General features: G+C 35.1%; 1 protein-coding gene across 1 annotated transcript in view; it reads left to right on the forward strand.

Annotated features, from left to right (window-relative positions):
* CCDC169 (coiled-coil domain containing 169) overlaps positions 1 to 24,917 on the forward strand; it is a gene marked incomplete at both ends in the record, with an annotated part of 48,112 nt that extends 23,195 nt beyond the window's left edge. The window contains 4 exon segments of the mRNA XM_080799392.1: positions 8,307 to 8,405; positions 8,628 to 8,681; positions 13,625 to 13,701; positions 24,818 to 24,917. Coding sequence (XP_080655518.1) covers positions 8,307 to 8,405; positions 8,628 to 8,681; positions 13,625 to 13,701; positions 24,818 to 24,917 — 330 coding nt within the window.
* Between the last annotated feature and the right edge of the window lie 2,021 nt (positions 24,918 to 26,938).

Raw genomic sequence — 26,938 nt, forward strand, 5'->3', positions numbered from 1 at the left:
TTCTCCCCAAAGATCATATGTCAGTTTGGACACAGTGTGTAGCCTCTAAACACAAAACCAGTGACACGGATTTTATATAGAAATCTAATAACAATGTTGTCCACAAGGGGGCACTTGGTATTTAAGCATGCGGAAGGCTGTATTCATTCATTACAATTGCCTTCATTGAAAAAAGTACAGCATATCTAGGAGCTGTGATTAATTGTATTATATTTTTCTTTTGTAAGCATTCAGTAGAGTGATTTTTTACTTGTAGTTTTTATATGTTCTTTAGTACAGTATAGCAATTTCCATCGCTTAAAAGATAGGTGGCTAATACAGCTTTGTTTTTACTTAGGATAGAAGAAAAGGGCTTAAAAAAAAAATAACAAAGAATGTTTGATTTCACGTATGTAAAAGTATCCTGAAATTTCTTATTCTTACTCTTTTGTTTCAATGTACTGTTGGGAAGTGACCTTTTCCAAGCAAATTAAGACATGAGTGTAGGTGAAATATTTAGGACTGATTAGCATCAGAAACAAAACAAAGCAACCCCTGTATGATAAGAGAAGAATTAATTTTTATGTATCTAATTTATTTTTGGTTAATTTCCAGTGGAATCTTCAATTGAGCTATGGCTTTAGTATGTCTTTTCAGGCTATACTTTTCTAGTATGTGACCATTGATTATATAATTAGCTAAAACAAGCTCCTTGGAAAGATGAAGAATATTAAGTTATGGGTCTTCTAATGGATTATAAGTGATGGGATGAGAGAATATGTGCCCTTGATAAAACCATTTTTAAAGAATAGTTCATTTTGGAGTCAGTAAAATAAAGAAGCAAAATCTAGAATGAACGTTGAAGTTACCATAGTATAATATTTTAATTTTAGAGGATTTCTGATGTTTATAATAATTTTTTAAAAGGATAATTACAAATATCTTGCTTTTAATGACCCATGGCACTTAATGACTAATACAGTTTTTACAAAATCCAGAATGTATTCTCATTTTCTCTCCAGGACAATTTTTAAAATTAATTAATTAATTAATACCTTTTTTTAGAGCAGTTTTAGGTTCTTAACAAAATTGGAAGGAAGGTGCAGAGATTTCTCACATACTCCCTACCCCTACACATGCATAGCTTTCCAATTATCAACATTATTCATTCCATTACTAGAATGAACCTACACTGACTCATCATAATCACCCAAAGTCCATAGTTTACCTTAGGGTTTACTCTTGTTGTACATTCTATGGGTTTGGAAAATGTATAATAACATATATCCATCCTTGTAATATAATAAGGAGTATTTTTAGTGCCCTAAAAATCCTCTGTGCTCCACGTGTTCCTTCCCCCTATCCACCCCCAACCTCTGGCAACCACTAATCTTTTTATTGTCTGCATAGTTTTGTCTCTTCCAGAATGTCATATAGATGCAGTCATATGGTATATAACCTTTTCAGATCGGCTTCTTTCATTTAGTAATATGCATTTAAGATTCCTCCATGTTTTTTCATACCTTTATAGTTCATTTGTTTTTAGTGCTGAATAATATTTCACTATCTGGGTGTATCACAGTTCATTTATCCATCTACCTACTGAAGGGCATCTTGGTTACTTCCAAGTTTTAGCTATGAATAAAGCTTCTATACACATCCATATGCAGGTTTTTGTAGGGACATAAGTTTCAACTCCTTTGAGCAAATACCAAGGAGTGCAATCACAGGATCATATGGTAAGAGTATGTTTAGTTTTGTAAGAAATTGCCAGACTGTCGTCTTCTTCTTCTTCTTCTTCTTCTTTTTTTTTTTTTTTGAAAGATTTTCTTTATTTATTTGAGAGCGAGAACAAGCCAGGGGGAGGAGCAGAGGGAGAGGGACAAGCAGACTCCATGCAGAGCCTGACTCAGGGCTTGATCCCTTAACCCTGAGATCATGACCTGAGCAGAAATCAAGAGTCCTACCCTTAACCAACCGAGCCACCCAGGCGCCCCTGCCAGACTGTCTTCTAAAGAAGCTGTACCATTTTGTGTTCCCACCAGCATTATATGAAAGTTTTTATTGCTCCACATCCTCATTGGCATTTGGTACTTTCACTGTTGTGGATTTTGGCCATTTTTATAGATGAGTAGTGGTATCTCCTTGTTGTTTTAATTTGCATTTCCCTGATGACATATGATGTGGAGCATTTTCTCATATGCTTCTTTTTCTTTTCTTTTTTTTTTTAAAGATTTTATTTATTTATTTGACAGACAGAGATCAAAAGTAGGCAAAGAGGCAGGCAGAGAGAGAGGGGGAAGCAGACTCCCTGCCAAGCAAGAGCCCGATGCAGGACTCTGGGATCATGATCTGAGCTGAAGGCAGAGGCTTTAATGCACCGAGCCACCCGGGCACCCCTCATGTGCTTATTTTTCATCTGTATATCTTCTTTGATGTATTTGCTAAGAGCTTTGGCCCATTTTTAAATCAGATTGTTTGTTGTTGAGTTTTAAGAGTTCTTTGTGTATTTTAGGTAACAGTCCATTATCAGATGTGTGTTTTGCAAGTATTTTCTCCCAGTATGTGGCTTATCTTCTAATTCTCTTGGCATTGTCTTTCACAGAGCAGAGTTTTTAATTTTAATGAAGATCAGCTTATTTATTATTTCTTTTATGAATAGTGCATTTGGTGTTGTATCTAAAAAATATCACCATACCAAAGATGATTTAAGTTTTCTCTTATGTCATCTTATGATGTTATATATCAGGAGTTATATATTTTTGCATTTCATTATTTTTTAAGATTTCATTTATTTATTTATCTGAGAGAGTGAGAGCACATGAGTGGGGGCATGGAGAAGTAGGCTTCCCACTGAGCAGAGAGCCTGATGGCTGGGCTTGATCCTAGGATCCTGGGATCATGACCTGAGCTGAAGGCCAGCACTTAACCAACTGAGCCAGCCATGCCCCCCTAGTTTTGCATTTTACATTTAGGTCTGTGATCCACTTTGGATTAATTTTTATGAAGGGCGTGGCTTAGATTCGTTTGTTTGCATGTGGATGTCCAATTGTTCTGGCACCATTTGTTGAAGAAACTATCTTTGCTCTGTGGCATTGCCTTTGTTCCTTTGCGAAAAAACAGTTGAAAAAAGATCTATTTGTTCTGGGTGGTCTATTTCTGGGCTTTCTGTTCTATTTATATATCTATCCTTTTGTTAATACCAATCTTGATTACTGTAGCTTTTTGGTAAGTCTTGAAGTTGGTAAACATCAGTCCTCCAATTTTTTCCTTTTTCAATGTCATATTGGCTCTTTGAGTTTTTTACTTCTATAAACTTTAGAATAAGTTCATCAATATCCATAACATGTTGGAATTTTGATTGAGATTGCACTGAATCTATATATTATGTTGGGAAGAACTGACATCTTGATAATACTGAGTCTTCCTATCCATGAACATGGAATATCTTTTCCATTTATTTAGTTCTTTGATTTTGTTCATCATAGTTTTTTGGTTATCCTTATCCAGATCTTACCCATATCTTTTTAGATTTATATCTAAGTATTTCCTTTTGGGGGTGCTAATGTAAATGGTATTGTGTTTTTTTAATTTCAAAATTCTACTTGTTCATTGCCAGTATATAGGAAAATAATTGATTTTCATATATTAACCTTGTTATATATTCCATATATAACAAGGTTGTCATTTGGCAACCTTGTTATAATCACTTATTAGTTCCAGAGTTTGTTGTTCATTATTTTGGGTATTCCACATGGATGATCATGTTATCTGCAAACATAGTTTTTTTTTTTAATCTTCCTTCCCAGTCTATACACATTTTATTTCCTTTTCTTGCCATATTATATTAGCAAGGACTTTCAGTGTGATGTTGTAAGAAGTGGTGAGAAGGGTCATCCTTGCCTTGTACCATCTGATCTCAGTGGGAAAGCTTCACGATTCTAACCATTAAGTGTGGTATTATAGTTGTTGTTGTTCTTCTTCTTTAAGATATTCTTTATCAAGTCAAGAAATTTCCTCTCTATTCCTAGTTTACTGCAAGTTTTTGGTATAACTGGGGTTAGATTTTGTCAATTACCTTTTCTGCATCTATTGATATGATCACGTGATTTTTTTTAGTCCATTGATATGATAAATTCCATTAATTGAGGCCTTTTTTTTTATGCTTGCCTTATTACCATGAGGTTGCCCCAATGAACCACCCTACTTTCCTGAGTTATGGCATAATACTAAAGTATAGTGCAAGGAATTCAATGAGGAAGCAGGCTCAAGGAAGAAAAGTGAGAGGGGTCCCAGGAATTCTACTTGTGGGAGTAGTCCAAAGGCTAACCAGGGAAAATAAAATACTTTGTGTTTCTATACTGAGTCTAGGGGAAACAAACAAGCACAAAGCTAGGAGATGGTGTGTTATAGGCCGGAAGGATAAGAAATCAAGATGTTAAAGGTGAGGGTGGTTATGAAGAAAGTCAGAAGAACAAGCAAGGGGTCAACATCTGATATGAAGTTTCAGCTTAATAACATTTTCCATATTTATCTATAAGTTTATGAAATTAGTATGTTGCCATTTTTTGTTGGATGGATTTACAATTTTATTTATTTATAAAGATTTATTTATTTATTTATTTGACAGAGAGAGAGAGAGAGAGAGATAGAGAGAGATCACAAGTAGGCAGAGAGGCAGGCAAAGAGGGAGGGGGAAGCAGACTCCCCACCGAACAGGGAGCCCGAAGTGGGGCTCTATCCCAGGACCCTGAGATCATGACCTGAGCTGAAGGCAGAGGCTTAAGACACTGAGCCACCCAGGTGCCCCCAATTTTATTTATTTAGAAATAACTTCAAACTTACAGAAAAAAATGCAAGAATAGTGCAAGAAACTTCTGTTTTCAAGAACCATTTTAGAGTAAGTGCTATCACTTCTGACTACAATACACAAGGACTTTCTCCTACACAATCATATTGTAGCCATCAAAATCAAGACATTAGCACGGATTCTTCACTGCTCATACAGTTTCATCAGTTGTCCCAATAACATTCTTTATACAAATAGGCCCTATTCAGGATCATATATTGCATTTAGTTGTCATGTGCTTTAGTGACCTAAATCAAAATAATTTTTCATTGATGGGGAACAAACTTTCACCATATCTATCTATCTAACTATCTATCTCAAATCATTACATTGTGCATTTTACGTCCTACGTTGTACTTTATGTCTTTTAAGTTGTAATTATACATCTTACAATTTTAATTGTTAGACCTCAGTAAAGCTGGGGAAAAAACAGTTTTTCAGATTTTCTTTGACTTTCAACCTTGACACTTTCAAAGATTACTTGCTAAACATTTTGTAGAATATCCTAGTATGTGTGTTTAATGAGTCCTTATGATTAAATGTTAATTATACATTTTTTTGTAAGAATGCCACATAAGTCAAATTGTGTTCTTATTTCATCCAGTCAATTGAGAGGTTATTTCAACTTGCCTCATAATTGTTAACATTAACTTTGATCACTTAATTAAGAAGATGTCTGTCAGGCATCTCCATTGCAGTTATTCTTTTTCCCTTTGTAATTAGAAGGCATTTTATGGGGAAGTATTTTGACAGTATGTAAATATCCCATTCCATATTGACTTTCATCCACTATTTTAGCATCTGTTGATATTTTTGGTTGATAATTACTATCATGTTCATGACTTTCACTATTTGTTCGTCTCTACTATGGAGAAAATCTTTCTTTTCTCTTTATTTATTTATTTGAAAAATTTAGATCAGGATTAACTCATGGATTTTTATAATATAATTTTATGTTATATACTTTTATATAATTCTTAGCATTATTATCTAATTTGATACTCAGATTTTCTCAGCTTTTGTACGTTGCCATTTTTAACTTAACACTTTTTAATTTAGGGATTCCTAGTAAAAGTACCAGGACAGGTAGCTGACATCTTGTATACAGTCTATTTTATAATTCATAGTGTTTGAGTACAAAATTATTGAAGAACTATTAGTGAAGTAGAATGATGCTTTAAAAAATGTGCTTAATTATAATGGTTCTCATTTTGGTCAAGATTTTTTTGGTTATAGAATTAAGAAGGGAGATAGTGTATGTAGAAGGCTCTCAGGCCTGAGCTCTGTTAGTAAAAAATTGTTTGACATATTCACTCTTACATGACCCTATCTTACAAACCCATACTCTTCTTCCCATGTACAAAATTCCTAAAATACTCCCACTTAATGAAATCCAAATGTCCCTTGCAAAATTAGAAATCTATGCTTGGTACCATTAAGCATTGAGTTTATTGGGATATAAGTTGTGTAAAGTTGTAGAAAGTGGTTTTGGAAAAACTGAGCTTGAGGTGTCAAACAAATGTTAAGGATAGGCACACAGATTTAGATTTGGATGTGATATTTATTATCAGAGAATTGATAGCTTATAATTGAAGTGAATGGATAAGATGTATATAGAAGGAGATCTCAGGAGGTGGCAGATTGATTGAGTGATTGATTTTAAAGATTTTATTTATTTGACAGAGAGATAGAGCAGGAACACAAGCAGGGAGAATGGGAGAGGGAAAAGCAGGCCTCCTGCCTGAATTTTACCCATTTCGTATGATTTCTTCTATGAGTTTCTAGAGTTTGGGGTCCTATCTCACTCAGGTCATCTTTAATATAAAAATAACTTGTATCCCAGTAGTTTGTTGATAAGCTAATTTCTTTTAAAACTTAGAGTGCATTTTCCCATTGAAACAATATTAAAATGAGTAGGTTCTTTCTCTTTTACATTTATAAAAATGTATTTAACAAGTGATATAACTAAACCATATTACTATGGTTATAGTATATACCATATATGGTAGACTAAGCTAGAAATTCTCCTAGCAAAGGTCTATACAGCAAAATTTTGGACTACTTTCATCACTCCTTGATTATTTCTTCAAAAACCGTTCATACTTGAGCAGTGATTTATTTCATAAGGGTTTAATTTTCTATAAGATAGCTCAGTTTAACCTCTTAAATTTGTGGGGCTTTCATGGACTTTTTTCGGGAGCAGGTTTTTATTTGGGGAGTGAGACTGAAAGCCATTTATGACACCAGTGCATGGTTTTCAAAGACAAATAAGGCCTGCCTGTGAAATATCACCCAGTTATGTTTTAATGGTAATCAAATATGCATAGTGGAGAGTTGTCATAACCAAGAGATTTGTATTATCACTGATGTTCTTTTTAGAGACAAGAACTTGCCTGTTTCAGCTGACCTTATTATCCTATTGATACAGTTTTTTATATTCTAATAAGTATTAACAAGTATCTAGGAGAGAATAAGTTTTTAGAGAATTAGCTGTTTTTTAGGAGGAGGGTATGAGCTCTAAAATATCTTGCAATTTTGCTTTGTGGAGATTTAAATCAGATGCTTCTGTTTTTCTTTAAATGTTTCCTTTAATAATTTGAGTGACCTAAATCATGACCAACAAGGGTTATGTAGAATTCAATCTGGAGGTTTTTTTTAATGTTAATGTGGTAATGTGTAAGAATAAGAAAAAATTGAAGTTACTGCAAATAATTTGTTATTGGTTTAGGGATTAAAATTTTAAACCAAATTGCTATAATGCAGTATTTTTCTGGCACTTGGCTAAACCTCTACTCAGCTCCAGCTATTTGTGATGAATGACATTTGGCTTGAGGTCTTTGTTTCCAGAACTGTCCTACTCTGCAATATTTTCTCAATTTTCCTGGTCATCGACTATTTGTCTGTTCTTTTCTATTGTACTGTTGTTACACTGGTACCAGTCATGTGAAAAATACATAATAATATTGTTTAGCATGTGTGGCCTTTGGAGTCAGATTACCTGGGTTCTTTTTCTTTTTCCTTAAGATTTCATTTTTGAGTAATCTCTACATCCAACGTGGGGCTTGAGATCCAGACTGTCATGGTCCAATGACTGAGCCAGCCAGGTACCCCAAAATACCTGGGTTCTAATTCCAGTTCTACCATTTATTAGCTGTGTGTCTTTGGACCAGTTACTTAACATCAATAGATGCAAATTTCTCAACAGTAAAATGGAAATAAATATACTAGCCATCTTCATGGCTTTTATAAGCATTAAATGAAATCATCTGTGGAAAGCACTTAGCACAAGTACTGACTTGGAATATTGTTAGGGTTAAATAAATATTGTAATTATTATTATTGTTATTACTTAAAAAGTACATTTTATAGAAATTGAAGTCACGGAATGTTATGAGGTAAAGGCATTTGCCAGTGAAGAAATTTCTTACTATTATTTAGAATATGAGTTCATGTAAAAATTTACTATTTATACTTTCAGGAATACTTAAATACATTACTTAAACAGCTAGAAAAAGAGAAAAGAAGCCTTGAAAATCAACTGAAAGACTGTGCACTGAGACTGGAACAAGAATCAAGGGTTTGTTTTTATTCTATACTAGACATTTCTTTGTAACTGCCATTACTTTTAGTATGTTATCTACAAACCTACTATATTATTATCACAAAATACTTACAAAACTATTTCCTATACTATTTTTAAAAACAGTGTAGAGACATACACTTGATTTAGTAATAGCCTTGCTAGTAATGCAAATCCTCTCTGATGTTGGATTCTTTACTTTTGTATTTTTTCCTGTAGGCTTACCACAAGACCAACAATGAGCGTTGTAGGTATCTAGCTGAAATGTCTCGGGTAACTTTTCTTGTCTTACTTCTAAATTTTAAGAGTTTTCTCCTACTGTAAATTACATTTTCCACTTTTCTAGGCTTTTGATTGGTTTGGTTTGGTATACAAACATACATTGGAATTATGGGAAAAAATCTATCAAGTTTCTAAATATGAAAGGTAAAAGGAAAATTTATGGGTTTTATAAAAGGAGAAAGAGGAGATAAAATTTGCTCAGATTAAGGGAATATTTTGCATACTTGCTTCCTTAGTTATCCTTTTAGTTTGATCTATAATTTCTAGAATTCAAACAAATAAGCAGTTATCCCTCTGCTATCATGAAATTCATGGTATTTTATGTCACAATTATGCACATAATTGTGTATCTGTCTTAGATACAGCACTGCTATTACTAGAAAGGTTGTATTTATGATACAGGATAGGAAAGTGTGCACATACATATGACAGGACAGGAAAGTGATCAGTAAATTATGGATGATGTACATATTTTCCATAGTTTTTCATTTGCCTTTCAGTTTTATTTATGATGATGTTAGTATTACTGAGTTTTTGTTTTGATGTTATCAGAGCTATCTTTTATTTATGGCTTCTGATATCATAGTTTAAAAGTCTTCATTGCAATATTTCATAACATTTACCACATCTCTTTTTAGTACTTGGCTAAATATTTTACATTTATTTAATCCTTGTTAACTTTATTTTGACATATGTTTTAAAATCAGTATATGAGTTTAATTTTCAATGCACACTATCTATATGGAAGTGTCCAGAGAGCAGTTGGATATATGAATCTCGGGGTAGAAAAGAAAAAAAATGGGAGATACAGACGTATCTCCCATTATTAGCATATAGATAGTAAATGAAGCCATTTGAATGAATGAAATGCTTCAGGGAGAGTATACAGGGTGAAAAGAAAAGATAGTTTAGAATAGCTTTGAAGAGTTTCGACAGTGATAGTCAGGGGAGATAGACCCCAAAAGAAGGTTGGAGTCTTCAGGACATTAACTAGGTGAGGCAAGGAAGTAGAAGACCTGAGGGCTTGGTTTGCCATAAAGAAAGTCTGCTAATTACTAATCTGGCATTTCCAGCAGATTCATGAGAGGATTGAGAGGAAGGGAGTTAGGATTGGGCTTGGAGCTGATAAGGAGATGTATAGAACAATTTGGGAATGAAAGTCAGGGCAGTGGTGAATAAAGGGAGGCCTGGACTTCTAGTAGTGACTAAGATTAAGTTAGGAAATTGAGACAAAATAGAATCAATCCTTGTAGTCTCTTACTTGTAAAACAGTCAGTTCACACTTGATGGTTCCTGGATACTCAGTTGACATCACTGCTTTCTCCTACAGCACAGGCACCCTCATGCCTTTCCTCAGACCATGACTCCGCCTGGAATTTGCTGCTTTTCATACATGCTAATTCTGCTTCCTTCCAGTTCTAGCATAAATGCTAACTGCTTTACAAGACGTGATTTGAGGAAAGACCACAGATTTTGGAGTCATTTAAATTTGGATTTAAATCCCAGCTTGGTACTTAATTGTAATGTGACCTTTTGGGGCCTAATTTCTTTCCTTCTTGGTAGAATGGGAAATAATAGTATTGTCTTGCAGGGGATTTGTGAGCATTTAGAGATGTAATATATGTAAAGTGCTGAGTAAAATGCCTAGCCCATAAATATGTTCTAAATTCTAGGAAATGGTGAACATTATTTTCCTGTTTTTTTTTCCTGATCTCCCTAGCCTCTCCCTCTCTGACAGGGGCATTAGAATTTCTAGTTGACTCGGCCTTCCTCCTTTGCCTTTGTTTGTCTGAAAAATTCACTAAGGTGGAGTAGGTTCTACTCTGATTATACAGGATCACTCAGCATATAATCAAAGCCTATTTTAACAGCTTCCCAGGAAGATGTTAATCCTGTTCCCCAGTATAAATGTTAATAAGGATTTTCACTCTAGAATGAATTGTTAATCTTTGTAGTCAAAGATGGTTCTGACCATGTGGGTATTAGGATGACCGGAAAGGTCAACAGATGATCTGCAGTTCTCTCCATGCTGAATACATAAATAATTGATTCTTAGGTAGATAACTAGAGCTATTTGCTGAGACTGCTGTTTATACTTCTGCTGTCTTCACTGTTTTGAACGAAATTGTATGTTTCCATATCTCAGGGTTTTTCTAACTTATGCAGTATGTATATAGTACAGACATTGAGTTTTAAGATATATAGGTTTATTGCATTAAAGTCAGGCACAAAGGCTGCATAGAACTTGTAACACAATAAACTTAAGTTCTGTTTCCATAAACATAGAACTTTGTCAGTAGATCTGAGATATTGTTGAATATAATGTTTTGGTTTACAGATAATGAACCTGAGGCTGTTCTGTTTCATTGTCAGGCAATTCTAATTATTAGAATTGTTAAAGCATCATATGATGCTCCTTATTCTCCTTCCTTAAAACATATTGGTTTTGGTTTCTTCCTCTGAAGAACACAGAACAATTCTATACATCTCCTATGTGACAACTTCTCAAAGATATGAAACCAACTCTTAAGTGTTTCCATAGTTTTTTTCCCCTAAGCTAAAATATTAAATTACCACAGAAGTTACACTAGCAATTCCTTACATCATAGGTTCCAGACTGTCAGGCTGTTTCTGTTGTCTTTTTGGACAATTCTATTTTATTATTTTTGTATGAAAATAGAGTTCCCCAGATTTATTTTTATTTTCTTTTTAAAAGATTTTATTTATTTGAGAGAGAGTGGGAAAGAGAGAGAGAGCATGAACAGGGGGAGGGGCAGAAGGAGAAGCAGACTTCTTGACGAGCAGGGCTTCAGATGGGGGGCTCAATCCGGGGACTCTAGGATCATAATCCAAGCCGAAGGCAGACGCTTAACTGACGGAGCCACCCAGGAACACTAGAGCTCCCCAGATTTAAATTTAGACTTTAAATATAATCTCAACAGCATAACAATTAAAATCTTGCCCTCACCATACTCAATTATTTTTTCCTCTGCTGCCTGAGCAATCATTCTGAAATATAGATATGGTGATGTTCCCTATTTTTTTAAAGGTTTATTTATTTATTTGAGGGAGAGAGGGGTAGAGAGAGAGAGAGAATTCCCAAGCAGACTCCCCACTGAGCATGGACCTGACTTGGGGCTGGATCCCAGGGACCCTGAGATCATGACCTGAGCCAAAATCAAGAGTTGGACGCTTAACTGACTGAGCAACCCAGGCACCCCAGTGATGTTTCCTATTTAAAGCCTTCAGTGACTTTGCATTGTCCAGGAGATTTCAACAAAGTTCAGTGTAGTCTACAAGGTCCTTTCCAACACCCAGTGCCTGCCTTTCCAGCTGTGTCCATACTCACACCCTGTACTGCAGCCAGACCAATGATATATGTGTTTCCTGCATATGCCATGCTGTCTTATTCTTGTAGGCCCTTCCTGTTTTTTCTGCCTGGAATGTCCTTTCCTTAGCTCTTAATTGGCTACTCTTCCAGGCCTCTGATGGCTTGAACTAGCATCTGCTTTATGCTTACAAAGCACCTGTGCAAACCTCTGCCAAAGCAGTGAATTGTATAATCTATTTATCATGCTCCAATAGACTGTAAGAACTATGACTTATCTTTGTGCCCTGGTGCTAAACTAGAGGTGGCACCTAGTGGATGCTCACTAGTGTTTGCTGAGTGAATAAATGAATGAATTCCATCTTCTGGTCCACTGTGCCCAAAATTGTCCCAATTAGCAAAGATGCTCTAACATCTTCACAAAGATCCTCATCCCTTCCACCAAAATAAAACAGAAACCAACTTTTATTTTACCCCCTCTTAATAAAACAACTACCTCAGCTTTCCTTTTCTCAGTCAAACTTCATGCAAGGGTGGATATACTCACTGCCTTGCTTTTAATCTTTGACCTCTTTCAACTTTCTGACCCCCAGCACTGGGCTCTGGCACAGTTTACTTTTTAATAGCCAAACATAATGACTCCTTTTCAAGCCTCCTGGTAGTGTAGGCATCTCTTAGGAATTTCATATTGCTAACCATGCTCACTTTTTGAATATCACCCACCTCTTGACTTCCATGAAGTATTTTTTTCCTGGGTTTTCCTATTCTTTAAAGGATGGCCTTTAGTAATTCTCCTGCCCATTAAAAGTTGCTTTCTCAAGTTTATATCCTCAACTCTCTTATTCCTCTGTGTGTTCTTACAGAGTGATCTCATTTACTCATGTCTTCAATTGCTGTCTCTAAGGTCACCAGCCTCAACTCTTCCTGTACTGGAAATTTTATTTACACCACTTATAGGAAGTCTCCACTTCTGTATCACAGAAGTATCTCAAAACAGACGAGAATGAAAATATGATCTTGTTTTTCCATTTCAGTATACATACAGCTCCTATTGTTATGTCTTTCTTAATGACAGAATATACGTATTATTTATATTCAGTATCTATTACTAAAAACTTTTAATGGTCTTTATGCTACAAAGATGATATGATTGTCAAAATTTCCTCTAATTTATTTTAAAAATCACATGGAATGTGGGGTTGAGATGAAGGAGTTTACATAATCTTTAGAAACCTTTTAATACTGGAGAAAGCCAGGGGTGCCTGGGTGGCTCAGTGGGTTGAGCCTCTGCTTTCGGCTCAGATTATGATCTCAGGGTCCTGGGATCGAGCACCACATCAGGCTCTCTGCTCGGCGGGGAGCCTGCTTCCCCCTCTCTCTCTGCCTGCCTCTCTGCCTACTTGTGATCTCTCTCTCTCTGTCAAATAAATAAATAAAATCTTAAAAAAAAAAAAAAGTACTGGAGAAAGCCAGAATTTCCCATTATTCTTTAGCATACCACTTAAGGGCCTGTTTATAAAAGAGTTAGTTGAGAATGGACTGTTCCTCTTATCTCCAAAATCAGTCATGAAATAAGAGGACAAATTCTCAAATGTTTGTATTTCAGGTCTCTGACTCATACCAAGTTTTTAAAAGGCAACAGATGGATCAACTGCCTAGAATGAAAGAGAATCTAGTGAAAATGTAAGTCTAACTATATCTTTCCTTTCTAATTAATTATATTTGCATGTGAATGATACTGAGAAAACAGGTGTCCATTATATTTTGGAAGTTGAACTTCTAGATTTTATAGCAATGATATAAAATAACAAACAGATGGTAAAAGAACCTAAAGAAATTTGTGCTCCCTGCTCACTACTTATATACATTTTTGTAGATCCCAAGAATATGTTTTGTCTTCCAACATGATAAGCTCTTATTTTCTAGGCTAAAACAATACCCTACCCAAGAGGAGCCTAAATCTATACCATGAACAACATAAATACAATTAAACTACCAGCCTTAACTTCTTTACTGACAAAATATTGACAATGAAATTAGTGTAAGAAAACAGTGCAGTTTAAACTGTGTTTTCCAATGCAAACAAAAAGAATTTAGGATGAATAAAGAAGAGAGGAATGTTTTATGGGTTTAGGAGGTTATGTCTACACATAATTTTTCCTGTTCTGTACTAAGTAAAGAATAATTTGTCAGGCAATTCTTGTCTTATATAACCTTTTCTATGTAGGGGAATATATTCATATATAACTTAACAATACCAAAAAAGTAAACCAGGATATAAATTAGCTATCAATTAGAATTCTTTTGAAATACAGGCATTCAAGATATATGCAACATATCAAGTGTTTTTGGTAGAGATTCATGGGGTAGGAACATTTTGTCCAATATGTGGCTAGATGGATAAAAGTGTATTCTTCCTTGAGTAGTCATAAATATTATAAGTTATAACTTATTATCCTATACATTTATATCAATAGAAATATAATGTAGTTAAAGCATTAAATTCTGGAAAATGACTTCCCTATGAAAAATATTATACGTCTGTGCTGGGGAGCCTCAAGACCAGTCCCGTATTCAGTGATTTGCTTGAACAACTCACAAGACTCAGCATATATTTGTGCATACAACTAAAATGTATTGCAGCCAAAGGATACAAAGAAAACTCATCAGAGGAAAAAGGTGTATGGGGAAGTTTGGAGGAAACTAGGTACAAGCTTCTAGAAGTCCTGTAGTACGATACAGAGGACACACTTCGTTCCTCCAGCTGTAGGTCAAGGAACATGTGTGACAATGCATGAAATTTTATCTTCTGGGGAAATTCATTAGATACTTAGTGCCCACATTTTTTCCTGGGTCCAGTCATGTAGGTACTCTCTGCTTACTTAGCACATAAGAAATTCCAGACTTCCAGAAGGAAACATATTCACAGAAACCACATTGTTTGTACAGTTTAAGTGCAGAAAGCCATTCTTTTTCATTTAAGGAAAGTTTTCTATCAGTGTAGGGAAATTTTTACCACTAAGTTCCCAGACACCAGCCAAGGGCCAGCCTGACAAGAAGGCCTTTCTAAGGAGAGAAGTTTCAGACCTGCTACAGTAACTCTTTCTGCACGATCACCCTACATATATATATATATATATTTTTTTTTTACCCTTTATCTTCCAATTCATATTTTTTTAATTTTTACATTTATCTTCCAATTATCTTTTAGAAAGATAACACTTCTTTTATTCAAATTTACTTAAATAATGGAGAAATATTTTGAAAATACAAATAAAACTCATTCTATTAATCTATATACACATTCTATACACATCTATTATCACTAGACTATAGGTCTATTAGGGCAGTTTAGTTTTCCACTGATACTGTTGTAGGTTGGATCTCTCAGGGAGTAGACTCTGAAATGGAAATCAGCACGTAGGAAGTTTACTCGTGAACATTCTTAGAATGAGTACCTTGAGGGGAAGGGAAAGAAATAGATTTGGGCAGAGAGAATAGGGCTGCGGTGTAGCTGTAATCTCATGTATCAAGCTGATTCATCAGTAAACGAAGTGTGGGCTTTCTCTTCTTCTGATGGGGTTACCTACTGTGAGAATTGGAACCCTGTTTGTCACATTCTTTCCAGGCCATGTATAAATGGTTCTCACCCACTTAACTGTCAAATTGGGCAAAGTAGTACTAAAAGACACTCAAGTAGATGACCTGGATATCAAACCCATTTCTTTTTGCCCCCCACTATATCATCCTGATTATCGGTTTCTCTTTGGGGCCCTTCCCACCATAGGTTTGAACTGAGCTGCAGGTGCTGGTGCATTAGAGGTGGATGACCTGGTCTGGGATACCTGCTCAGTAAGCTTGTCTGTGCCCTCTGGCAATGCACATGCTCCATCTCAGATATATCTCTTCCATCTTTGGTAGAGCCTAATGTTGAATACAGTGCCTGGCATAAATAAATGTTTACCAATTTTTTAATGAATGTACAAGTGAATAAATGGTCATACAAATAGGAAAAAAGTTATTCACTTTCTGGAAATATTAATAAACCAAATAACTCAAATGATAGAAACATTTCTATATACCTATAATCTTCTAAATTAGGTATATGTAATTGGTACTACTTTAAAGTATTGTTGTTTTGAGTTATTGCCTCAACTTTGGAATTTAATATACTTTTTGATTCAAGTTTTAGTCTTTAAACCAAGTTTTAGTGTTAAGAACCTCACAGAGGAGGATATCCTAATGGCCAATGAACTCAACACCATTACTTATTCAGTAGAATGCAAGTTAAAATTATGAGAGGCCACTACAGATTTTAAAGGTTGGTGATTCCAAGTGTTGTCAAAGATATGAAGTGTAAATTTATGCAACCATTTTGGAATAGTGTTTAGTATTACTTCCTACACTTAACTGATCATACACCAATACACCAACAATTACACTCTTAGTTGTACACCTAACAGAATGGTACATATATTACACCAAAAAAACCTGTGCCAGAATATTCATAACAGCTTTATTCATAACAGCCATAAACTGAACTCAAATATTTATCAGTAGTAGATTGGATAAAATTTTTAAGAGATATGTATTCATAATATCTATTATTATTATATAAAAATAAATATTCATATATTTATGAATAATAACATGAATATATTATATATATGAATAATAACAACAATAAAAATAAATTACAGCTCACACAACATCATGGATAAGTATTATAGTTTTGGGAAAGAGAGACCAGAAATAAAAGAATACATATAATATGATTCTATTTATATGATGTTCAAAGACAGGCACAATTAAACTGTGGTGTCAGAAGACAGGACAGTGGTTACCAATGGGAAGGAGAAGGGGAATGATAATTGGGAGGAGCACAAGGTCTTCCAGTGTGATGGCAATGTTCTGTTCTGTTGACCTGGGTGGTGGTTATATGAGTATTTGCATTATTATAATTCATGGCACTTACATATCTATTTTGTGCACTCTTCTATTATGTGTTACACTTAAAGCGGTGTTTTGGAAATCAGTTTTTAGTAGCTTTTAAGGTTTGCTTTGGTTAATATTCTTACATATGCTAATGTTAAATACTGACTTTTGGATTTTTCCTAATGTTCGGAATAAATGAGAGCATTAGAAAATACCCATAATGGGGTACCTGCGTGGCTCAGTAGGTTGAGTGTCCGACTCTTGATTTCAGCTCAGATCATGATCTCAGGTTCATGAGATCAAGCCTCATATTGGACTATGCACTGGGCACGGAGACTGCTTAAAATTCTCTCTCTCCCTCTCTCTGCCCTTCCCCCCACCCCACCCATGCACACCCTCTTCGTTCTCTTTTTCCTTCTCTTGAAAGAAGAAAGGAGGGAAGGAAGGAGAGAAGAGAGGAAGGAAAGAAAATAAGAAAATACTTAAATAAGGAAAGAAAATAAGAAAATTTGACTGTGATATACTATTAAAAGAAATCTTTCAAAGAGGGATACTGAATATTATCTATTACATATAGTACTATGGAGTCTGCTTGTCCCTCTGTCTCTTGTCCTCCCCCAACTCATGCATGTTCTCTCTCTATCTCAAATAAATAAATAAAATCTTTTTTTTTTTTAAAAAAAAAGGACAAAAATCAAGAGGTGACTGGCTGGCTCACTGGTGAAGCGTGCAACACTTGATTTGGGGTTATGAGTTCAAACCCCATATCGGTGTAGAGTTTACTTAAAAATTTTAAAAAAAATAGAAAAAAAATTAAAAAAACAAAAAACAAAAAAGCATAAATATTCAATAAAATAGAAAAATAGAGAAAGTTCATCTACTAGAATGACTATAGAATACCTCAAGTCAAAATACAAGTGTAGGGGCGCCTGGGTGGCTTGGTGAGTTAAGCCGCTGCCTTTGGCTCAGGTCATGGTCTCAGGGTCCTGGGATCGAGTCCCGCATCGGGCTCTCTGCTCAGTGGGGAGCCTGCTTCCCTCTCTCTTTCTCTCTCTGCCTGCCTCTCTGCCTACTTGTGATGTCTCTCTGTCGAATAAATGAATAAAATCTTTAAAAAAAAATACAAGTGTAAATATTTGTGTAGGTAATGCAGTCTGATATTTTTAAAAATAGTGAGTGTGGGAAAAGTAAGGTGGTAAATGAAAATTTGCACTGTGTTTGGAGCAGACAGATGAATCAATTTTTGCCTCTGTCACTTATTATTTAATGTGGCTTTATGTAAGTAACCTGCTTCAAATTCAGTTTACTCACCTATAAAATGGGGATGACAAAATCCAAATTAAATGGTTAATATGAGAATTAGAGATCACTGAAAAATCCCTAGTTCAGTAAATATCAGCTATTATTATTCCTCTACAATGTATAGTATTTTGTTGCATATAAAGAATTAATAAAGTAACAAAGAATTTATTTGTGGGAAGAGATAAAACATATGACAGTAATTTGAAACTGCAAGTGACAAAGCTACAACACTGTTAAGCTAGCATAATCTTGCAAGGGTCTTAGCTACTATCATGTATGTAAAAACTACATACATGAATGGAATGGAATGGAAATGGTTCAATTTACAGGAATGGAAAATGGTTTCCAAATGTTGTTGACCATGACTGATCACATATTGTGACTCAGGATACCCATATATATTTTCATATATAACTGAAAAATATTATGAAACAGTACTTAGCCTTATTATTTGTGATGCATGCTGGTATTTTCTATTTTGTTCTTTTTTTTATACTGCTGTTATAATTCACTAAATCAATCTACTGTTGAGTTGCATTCTGCGGTTTGAAAAACACTGTTCTAAAAGAGGTCTAGGAAATTAAACATTTTTAGAGTTATGTACCTCACTTTGATGATTAGTGTCATAATCATGTCAGTTAGATCTTATAGAACTGATTGATATTAAGGAAGCTATTTAAAATACCCTTAACAGGGAACCTGGGTGGCTCAGTGGGTTAAAGCCTCTGCTTTCGGCTCAGGTCATCATCCCAGGGTCCTGGGATCGAGTCCCGCATCAGGCTCTCTGCTCAGCAGGGAGCCTGCTTCCTCCTCTCTCTCTCTCTCTCTCTCTCTCTCTCTCGGCCTGCCTCTCTGCCTACTTGTGATCTCTGTCTGTCAAATAAATAAATAAAATCTTAAAAAAAATAAAAAAATAAAATACCCTTAACATAATATAAAAGCATTTAGTATAGTAAACAGTAAATATCTAGAATGAGCTTTTAATTGAATATGATATAATTGAATGCTTTTGGTTAATTCTGTATTACACCAGAAGATGAAATTATTCTAAAACATTGTTATTTGATTAAGGAAACTCTTTGCACAGGAAATGGTTTCCCAAATACAACATTCCCAAATGGTTCCCAAAATACAACATTTAAAAATATTTATATTGAGTTATAATTGACATAACCCAAAATTTACCCTTTTTTTTCTTTCAAGATTTTATTTAAATTCAGATTAGTTCACATATAGTGTGCTATTAGTTTCAGGGGCAGAATTTAGTGATTCATCAGTTCCATATAATATCCAGTGCTCATTACAGCAAGTGACCTCCTTAATGCCCCTCACCCAATTGCCCTATCCCCCTACACACCTCCCCTCCAGCAACCTTCATTTTGTTCCCTGTAGTTAAGAGTCTCTTATGGTTTGCCTCCCTGTCTTTATTTTACTTTTCCTTCCCTTCCCCTATGTTTATCTGTTTCATTTCTTAAATTCCACATATGAGTGAAATCATATGGTATTTGTCTCTCTCAGACTGACTTATTTGGCTTAGTGTACTACTCTCTAGTTCCATCCACATCATTGCAAATGGTAAGATTTCATTCTTTTTAATGACTAAGTAATATTCTCTTGTGTATATACATATACCACATCTTCTTTACCCATTGATAAGTTGATGAACATTTGGGCTCTTTTCATGTTTTGGCTATTGTGGATAGTGCTGCTATAAACATTGAAGTGCTTGTGGTACTTTGAATCACTATTTTTGTATCCTTTAGATAAATACCTAATAGTACAATTGCTGCGTTGAAGGGTAGTTGTATTTTTAACTTTTTAAGGAACCTCCATACTGCTTTCTAGGGTGGCTGCACCTATTTGCATTCCCTCCACAATCCAAGAGGGTTCCCTTTTAGCTGTACCCTCACTGATGTCTGTTGTTTCCTGAGTTGATAATTTTAGCCATTCGGACTGGTGTGAGGTGGTATCTCGTGGTTTTGATTTGTATTTCCCTAGTGATCAGTGATTTTGAGCATTTTTTTATGTGTCTGTTAGCCATTTGTATGTCTTCTTTGGAGAAATGTCTATTCCTGTCTTACACCCATTTCTTAACTGTATGATTTGTTTTTTAGGTGTTGAGTTTGATAAGTTCTTTTTTTTTTTTTTTTTTATTAAAAGATTTTATTTTTATTTATTTGACAGATAGAAATCACAAGTAGGAAGAGAGGCAGGCAGAGAGAGAAGAGGAAGCAGGCTCCCTGCTGAGCAGAGGGTCCCATGCGGGGCTCCATCCCAGGACCCTGGGATCATGACCTGAGCCGAAGGCAGAGGCTTTAACCCACTGAGCCACCCAGGCGCCCCTGATAAGTTCTTTATAGATTTTGGATACTAGCTCTTCATCCAATCTGTCATTTTTAAGTGTCTTCTTCCATTGTACAGGTTGCCTTTTAATATTGTGGATTGTTTCCTTTGCTGTGCAGAAGATATTTATCTTTTTTTTTTAAATTTTATTTATTTATTTGACAGAGAGAGATCACAAGTAGGCAGAGAGGCAGGCAGAGAGAGAGGAGGAAGCAGGCTCCCTGCTGAGCAGAGAGCCCGATGCGAGCCTCGATCCCAGGACCCTGGGATCATGTCCTGAGCCGAAGGCGGAGGCTTAACCCACTGAGCCACCCAGGTGCCCAGAAGCTTTTTATCTTGATGAAGTCCTAATAATTCATTTTTGATTTTGTTTCCCTTGTCTATGGAGATACATCTGGCAGAATCTATTGCGGCTAAGGTCAAAGAGATTGCTGTCTATGTTCTCCTCTAGGATTTTGATGGATTCCCATCTCATATTTAGGTCTTTCATTACATTTTTAATTTATTTTTGTATATGGTGTAAGAAAGTGGTCCAGCTTTATTCTTCTACATGTTGTTATTCAAAATTTACCCTTTTAAAGTGAAACTCATTGCTTTTTGGTATATGCACAATGTTGTACAGCCATCACCACTATGTGCTTAAAAGAACATTTTTATCTCCTCCGAAAACCCTTTTACCCATTAGCATCCACTCTCCATTCCTCCCTCACCCTAGCTTCTGGCAATCACTAATCTACTTTCTGTCTCTATAGATTTATTTATTCTTGTTATTTCATATAAATGGAAGCAAACAGTATGTGTTCTTATGTGCCTGACATTGTCACTTAGCATAATTTTTCAAGGTTCATTCATGTAGGAGCATATATCAGTACTTTATTACTTTTTGTGGCGAATAATATTCCATTTCTTAGATCTGTCACATTTTGTTTGTCCATTAATCAGTTGATGGACATTTGGGTTGTTTATACCTTTTGTCTGTTCTAAATAATGCTGCTATGAACATTCTTACACAAGGTTTTGTGCATATATGTTTTTAGTTCTGTTGGATATATGCCTTGGAGTGGAATTGCTGAGTCAATTGATAGCTGTTTCATCTTTTTAAGGAATTGCCAAACTATTTTCCAGAGCAACTGCACTATTTTATATTCCCACTAGCAATGTATGCGGGTTCCAATTTCTCCACATCTTTATCAACATTTGTAATTGTCCTTTTTTTTTAAAGCCATTCCAGTACTTGTGAATTGTAGTTTTGATTTGTACTCTTATTATAGTTTTGATTTGTATTTCCCCAAAGACTAATGATGTTAAGCATCTTTTTGTGTCCTTCCTTGCCATTTGTATATCTTCTTTGGAGAAATGCCTATTGAAGTCTTTTGTCCATTTTAAAAAAGATTTTATTTATTTAATTATTTGAGAGAGAGAGCACATGAGAGTACAAGCAGGGGGAGTGGCAGTGGGAGAGGGAGAAGTAGGCTCCCTGCTGAGCAGGGAACCCAACACAGGGCTTGATCCTGACCTGAGGTAAAGGCAAACACTTAACCTACCAAGCCATCTACTTGCCCCCATTTGCCCATTTTTAAATTGGGTTGTTGTCTTGTTGTGTTATAAAAGTACTTTATATATTCTGGTTACTAGACCTTATCAGATACATGTTTTGCAAATATTTTCTTACATTCTTCATTGTTATTTTTTCTTTGTTGATGATGCCCTTTGAAGCACAAAAGTTTTTATTTGGATGAAAGCCAATGACCTTGGCTTCCTAGGATTTTTTTTTCTTGGTTACTTGTGCTTTAGATATCATATCTAAGAGATTTTTGCCTAATCCAAGAGCACAAAGATTTATACATATGTTTTCTTCTTAGAGTTTTATAGTTTAAGTCCTTTTTTATTCATTTTTGAGTCAATTTTTATATATACTGTGAGACTGGCATCTAGTTTCAATCTTTTGCACATGTCTATCCCATTGTCCTCCACCATTTATTTTATTTTTATTGAAAAAAATTTTTTACTGTGTTGTTTTAGTCATCATAAAATACATCATTTGTTTTTGATGCAGTGTTCCAAAATTCATTGTTTATGTACAACACCCAGTGCTCCATGCAATACATGCCTTCCTAATACCCACTGCCAGGCTCACTCATCCCCCCACTCCCTCCTCTCTCAAACTCTCAGTTTGTTTCTCAGAGTCCACAGTCTCTCATGGTCCAGCTGTCCCTCCTATTTCCCCCAATTCACTTTTCCTCTCCTCCTAAAGTGCTCCCTGTTACTCCTTATGTTCCACAAGTAAGTGAAACTATATGATAATTGACTTTCTCTGCTTGACTTATTTCACTCAGCATAATCTCCTTCAGTCCCATCCATGTTGATGCAAAAGTTGGGTATTCATCATTTCTGATGGCTGAGTAATACTCCATTGTACATATGGACCACATCTTCTTTATCCATTCATCTATTGAAAGGCATCTTGGCTCTTTCCACAATTTGGCTATTGTGGACATTGCTACTATATAAGCATTGGGGTACATACGGCCCTTCTTTTCACTACACCTGTTTTAAAAACTATTCTTCCCCATTTGATTGTCAGTACACCCTTTTTAAAAAAAAAATCAACCATAAACATTTGAGTTTATTTCCAGACTCTAAGTTCTACTCCATTGATCTACAAATCCTGACATGCTATCTTCATGACTAAGTTTTCAGTAAGTTTTGAGATAAATAATTGTGATTCCTCCAACTTAATTCTTTTTCAAGATTGTTTTGGAGGGTGCCTGGTTGGCTCAGTCGTTGAACGTCTGCCTTCAGCTCAGGTCATGATCCCAGGGTCCTGAGATCGAGCTCTGCATTGGGCTCCCTGCCTGGTGGGAAGCCTGCTTCTCCCTCTTCTACTTCTTTGCTGTGTTCCCTCTCTCTCGCTGTGTCTCTCTCTGTCAAATAAATAAATAAAATCTTAAAAAAAAAAAAAGATTGTTTTGGTTGTCCAGAGTCCCTTTAATTTCCATATGAATTTTAGGGTCAGTTTTTCAATTTTTTCATAGGGATACCACAAAGCTGGGGAAAGGGGTCTAGGGTGAGTTAAAATGCTACAAAGTTCAGTGTTTTTGCTGAGTTTCAGCTGTGTGTGTGTGTTGTATGTGGTGTGTATTGTGTTTAATAAATTCTCTAGGATTGCTTCAAGTCCTTGGTTAATTTCCAGAGCTCTGAAGAAGTTGCTTCTCACCATTTTTGCCAATTTTCCCATTGTTTTTATGGAGGAACGAATTTTCTAAAGTCATTCTGTCATTTTTCTTGACATCACTCCCTGAGTAAAACATTTTTGAAAAGCACCTTGCAGGGAATTGAAGCTGACTCTACTCTTAAGTAAGAGGGTGGAAAGTTGGCTTTATGAAGATATGTAAATCAATAAAGGAAAGATGGCCCCATGGAAATCCAAGAACAGGAATTCCAATATAACTGGGCCCACAGATATTAAAATTAGAGTTCAAGGAAGCTTTAAAAGTCTGAGCAGAACTTCATAGATCTTCACTTTAGTTGTCTGCCGTACAGAAAAGTAGTTAAAGGCATAGACATTGAACTCAGCCTTTCTGGATTCAAATCCTAGATCCGCATACAAACTATATAACCTTGTTTTCTCACCTATCCAGCAGGGCTAATAATCATACATACATCGTAGGGATTTTGTGAGGTTAATATGAATCAATTAATAATAGAATTTAGAAGTTCCTGATATAAGTTATGTGCTTTAAAAATGTTGCTGTTATTATTTCAACTAATTCAGTCTTCTACTTCACTTTTCTTCTCATTACCAACTGCCATCTTCACACTCTATATCTTTTTAATATCACAGACCTTGGTATACCTTAGTTTCAATTTTATTATAATCTTAGGTAACATACCTTTGGCTTACTCATGGATCTTATTTCTTTATTCTCCCTGCCCTACTTAATGACTACTCTCTATTTTCTTAGCTTTAATTCATATTTCCAGAGGCAATATCAGAATGTCCCCTCTTATGCCTCTTTGGTCAGAGCTTTCTACATTAGGACACCTCATGGACTCCTTCCTGGCCTTTGGTTTATCTGCCCTCGAGCTGGTTTCCTTTCTATCTGTAATGAGATATTATGGTATAACATATGGCTGTTTACGATGGTACTATAAGCATATGTTTTTGTGATACACAATGATGACTTTAAAATAATGATTAACACTTCTTTTATTTCAGGGGAAGATATAAGCCAGTTAATCAAAAGACAATGAATGCCAAGAGAGGACCAGTAAAAAAGATTACAAGATCAAACCATCTCCCAAAACTCAATCTGTAATTCTAGAACTGGGTGGATTTCTATTTCTTTCCTCTTTTCATCTATAATATTCAACTTGTGAAGTTAATGTTTAACACATTTTTCAGGGAATGAAATAGATAAGAAAGAGCTATCAGACTTCTTTTTAGCTCCTTTTCCAGAAGTTTGTTCCTTTGTCTATATGAAAGTAATTTTCTAAGTGATCTTAAAATATCTAATAGCATTGCTTATGATTTTAAAAATATCCTAGAAAACCTGAAGGTTGGCATTATTACACTTACTTTTAATAATATATCCATAATCTGTGCTGATAGTAACATTGCTATTTTATATTTGGTTTCTAGTTGACTGTCAGGTAATACTGTGAATTCATGAACACATTTTGCTGTTACAGGCCATATCACGTTCAGGTCTTTTAAACTTTTGGTTTAAACAAAGCTATAAATCAGATGGATTTTAAAATTTGATTTGAACTTTCGTGGTGTTATGGAAATAGCCTTCAATAAGTAATCAGCTTGGTTATAATTCCCAACCTTCCATGAACTTAGAAGATCTTGGACAGGTTCCTCTTTCTCATCTTTATTTCCCACATCTATAAAATGATGGCGGCAAATGATACAACCGCTAAGGTCTGTAATTTGCTAGAAAACCAGTATTTATTCAACTACAAGGTCCTACTACTTAGCACATAGTGATTTAAATCATTTTATGGTGTTTCTTAATTCATAGTGATGGCCTAATTCTTTAGACCAAACATTGCAAGCGTTCACAATACTTCAGTCTCAATGTGGATATAGACTGAGAAGAGGAGAGAGGTTTAAGGGATTAATACAGTTTATTGAATTTTTCTATATATGTTTAAGTTGTTTTATAACTTTTACCTAGGTTTGGAACATACCTATGATTTATTTGCCCAACTTAATAAGTAAAATTATTGGTACTTTATATTTCTAGGAATAACTCACAGCTAACTTAGTTTCCCACTAATGGTATTCTCACCTTATATCTGGAACTAAAACTTCTACTCAATATCAACAGTAATGAATACTAAATGCATTTCTATAATAACTTTTATAGATATTCACTTTCTTTAAGGAAGCATTCATAAATTTCATATAGGCAATTCTTTTATGTGACTTTATAAAGTAATACAGAAAAACAAAGAGTAACTTTCTATAAATTGTTCCAAATAGGAACTGTTTGGAAATATCTCCCCTGATTTTTTTTTTTTTGTTTTGTTTTTTTGAGGGAGAGAGTGAGTGAGAGAGGGGGGAGGGATGAAGCAGATCCCTTACTGAGCAGGGAACCTGATGTGGGGCTTGATTCTGGGATTCCAGGATCATGACCTGAGCAGAAGGTAGATGCTTAACCAGCTGAGCCACACAGGCACCCCATCTCCCCTGTCCTTAAGCTAACTGCAGAGATCAGATACCATAACCCATAATATCAAACAAATAATAGATTTTTAAATCTTATACAATCTCTCTTAGCATTAGTAGCAAACTGATGACTTAAATTTTCATAATTATCATCACAGAGTCAACACTGAAAAATAAATTTATTTCTATCATACAGAGCAAGCCATTGTGGGGATTGGATTTGGAATATTTAAATTTATCTCCATCACTAGGACAGGATATTAATTGAAGGTCTTTTTATGGGGACTCTGTTATGTTTAAGCATTAGCTCTGTAGGAGCTACTCTGGGATACTTTCCAATGGCAGAAAAGGCCTGTCTTAAACAGAGGGATGGGGTAGCATAAAGAACTGATAGGGGGACTGTCTACCAGCTTGCCACCTCTAAGCTTCTGACATTGAGTAAGTCACTTTTCATTGCCTCACTTTCATTTATAAAATTGGGAATAAATTTCTGTGCAGATCAAGGATACTTACACATATTTATTTGTTTACTTTTTTATACCCTCTTTCTAAAAAATATTGTGTTAGCTTTTACTAAATGTAGAGGTATAAAAACAATGATCATAATAGATAACAGTTAATGTTTTGTGAGAATTCCCAACTAAGAAAGCTTTTAAGATTTTA

This window comes from Martes martes (assembly GCF_963455335.1).
Source record: "Martes martes genome assembly, chromosome: 3".
In the NCBI taxonomy this organism is placed as follows: Eukaryota; Metazoa; Chordata; class Mammalia; order Carnivora; family Mustelidae; genus Martes; species Martes martes.